Source organism: Cyprinodon variegatus, unplaced genomic scaffold, assembly GCF_000732505.1.
Source record: "Cyprinodon variegatus isolate N-32 unplaced genomic scaffold, C_variegatus-1.0 Scaffold472, whole genome shotgun sequence".
NCBI classification, from domain to species: domain Eukaryota; kingdom Metazoa; phylum Chordata; class Actinopteri; order Cyprinodontiformes; family Cyprinodontidae; genus Cyprinodon; species Cyprinodon variegatus.
Genome location: NW_015150925.1, coordinates 598,250 through 600,898, shown reverse-complemented (window position 1 = coordinate 600,898; position 2,649 = coordinate 598,250). Strand labels below are relative to the sequence as shown.

The 2,649-nt window shown below is 45.2% G+C and overlaps 1 protein-coding gene across 1 annotated transcript in view; it reads left to right on the top strand.

Annotated features, from left to right (window-relative positions):
* The window catches only part of cemip (cell migration inducing protein, hyaluronan binding), a 118,692-nt gene that overhangs the window by 76,045 nt on the left and 39,998 nt on the right, over positions 1-2,649 (top strand). The window contains exons 13-14 of the mRNA XM_015389797.1: positions 1,170-1,239; positions 1,310-1,438. Coding sequence (XP_015245283.1) covers positions 1,170-1,239; positions 1,310-1,438 — 199 coding nt within the window. The remainder of the gene's footprint in view (positions 1-1,169; positions 1,240-1,309; positions 1,439-2,649) is intronic.

Here is a 2,649-nt window from a genome sequence, read left to right as displayed (position 1 = left end):
TTCAGATGTTTGCTGCGCTGCGCGCTGACCATCTTCACAGCGATGCACAACGATGCATGCTGAACAGGTGCCTCTTCAGCTGTTTCTTCAGCTGTCCATCCATCTGTCCATCCGTCTTTCAGTCTGTCTGTCCTTCATCCATCCGTCCATCGGTCTGTCTGTCGGTCTGTCTGTCTGTCCGTCTTGTGATCTCTCTGTCTGTCCCTCTCTCTGTCCGTTCCTCTCTCCGTCTGTCCGTCTCTCTATCTATTCGTCTTTCTGCCTGTCCGTCTCTCTCTGTCTGTCCCTCTCTCTGTCTGTCCATCAGTCCATCTGTCTGTCCATCCGTCCATCTGTCTGTCCTTCATCCGTCTGTCTATCTCTCTCTGTCTGTCTGTCCGTCCGTCTGTCCCTCTCTCTGTTTGTCCGTCCCTCTCTATGTCCCTCTCTCTGTCCGTTCCTCTCTCCGTCTGTCCGTCTCTCTATCTATTCGTCTTTCTGTCTGTCCGTCTCTCTTTCTGACCGTCTGTCTGTCGGTCTGTCTGTCTTTCCGTCTTGTCATTTCTCTGTCTGTCTCTCTCTCTCTGTCAGTCTCTCTGTCTGTCCCTCTCTCTGTCTGTCCATCGGTCTATCTGTCTGTCCTTCATCCATCTGTCCATCTATCTCTGTCTGTCTGTCCGTCTGTCCCTCTCTCTGTCTGTCTGTCTCTCTATCTATCCGTCTTTCTGTCTGTCCGTCTCTCTTTCTGTTTTTCTTTCTGTCCGTCCGTTTCTGTCTATCCGTCTCTGTCTGTCCCTCTCTCCGTCCGTCTCTCTGTCCTTCTGTCACTCTCTGTCTGTCACTCTCTGTCTGTCAGTCTGTCCATCTCTCCGTCCGTCTCTCTGTCTGTCTGTCTCTCTGTCTGTCCATCTGTCTTTCTATGGAGGTAGAGCAGTCCAGGGTTGGGTGATGTTGCCCAGGATCTTAGATGACATCATAAGCAATAAACAGTTATTTTAATGTTCATATAATCCAGTTGATTCCTTCTGCTGCTAAAAACCAAGAGAAGATGGTTTCACCTGATGACCATTTATTAGGTCTGAGTAACCAAACAAATTGGCTTCATAAAGCTGGACCCATCCTTTGCTGTTCTGCAGCATTCACTGTGTTTATTCAGCTCTCTTTCTCTTCTCCTTCAATCTTTCCAACAGTGCATCTTCAACCTTCTGGATTGCCAACCCCAATAATAACCTCATCAGTTGCGCTGCTGCAGGCTCAGAGGCAAGTCTGGATCTGAGCTAGTAACCCATTTCTCTGTGGTTCTGTGTTGAATTTTAATATTTTCCTTCAGGAAGCGGGTTTCTGGTTTATTTTCCATCATGTTCCCACGGGCCCTTCAAGGGGCCTTTACTCTCCTGGACACACCGAGCACACGCCTATGGGACAGTTCACCGACAACAGAGCCCATTCCAACTACAGGGTAAGCTGATGGACGGATGGAGGGGAAACCTCTGAAAGGTCATGGCTGACCTGCAGCCATTTTAGGAAACTACTAACTGCAAACAGACGGATGGATGTTAGAGCAGTTTCTATAAAATCAATAAATAAAGAAGGTCTACTGGTTGTAAGCTGCATTCGGTTGCCTGGCGATTCACTGCTGCACTGTAACTCTATTCAGTTTATTTCTATAGCTCTAAATCACATCATGTCATCTCAGGTCACTTTATAGAGACAATTCAACCAGATCATCCAGTCAGATTGATTGAAGTTTTCTATCTAAGGAAAACCAACCGCTGTGGGATGTTGAAGGTTTTTTCAGTCGCTCTTGCATCTTGGTGGCATCCCAGCAGCCACTGACTTTGCGGTCTAGTGGTCAGGGCATAGGGCTTTGAATCCTGAGATTGGGAGTTCGATCCCCCAGTCCCCCAGACTGCCACTCTGGCTCCCTGAGCAAGACTCTTAACCCCACTGCTCCCCAAGGGGATGGGTTAAATGCAGAGATAAATTTCTCCAATGTAAGATCAATAATGTTCAATTTATTTATCAGTGTGCCAGCCTATTTTCTTCGTATCACCAGGGAAGATTCTTAGTCATCCGGGTCATGGTAATTCCAAAAAAGTTTAAAAATAAAACTATTTGACCATTTGATGTTTTCCAAGATTTCCCATCCAGGAAGCTTTTTCAATTCAAAATATTTAGAGTTAATTAAAAAAGCCTGGAACTCGACGCTATTTCTGACATTTTGAATTGAAAAACTTCCTGGATGGAAGAGAAACGTCTTCAAACTTGGAAACAAAGTCCAGTCGATCGCTTTTTAGCTTTTTTGAAATCACGTAAATTTTTCTTATCACGAGTCAAACCACTCACACAAACAGTTACCTTATAACTTTGTTATTAAACTATTTAAAGATGTTACATATGTCCATGAAAGGATGTTATATTAAATTATGTGAATTTAGCAAATTATTAATTGAACGTAAATATAGACCAGGCATTAAAGCTACAGTGTGTAATTTTCAGCGACATCTAACGTCCAGACTGCAGACCGCAGCAACATGAACATCTCCCCCCCACCGCTTCTCCCCCCCAACAGTACGGCGAGCGTTACGGGACAAAATGTCTTCCACGGCGTCCGCATCACCTACCTTCTCAAGTGATGAGGTTTGTTTACATAGATAATTTTCTCATGCA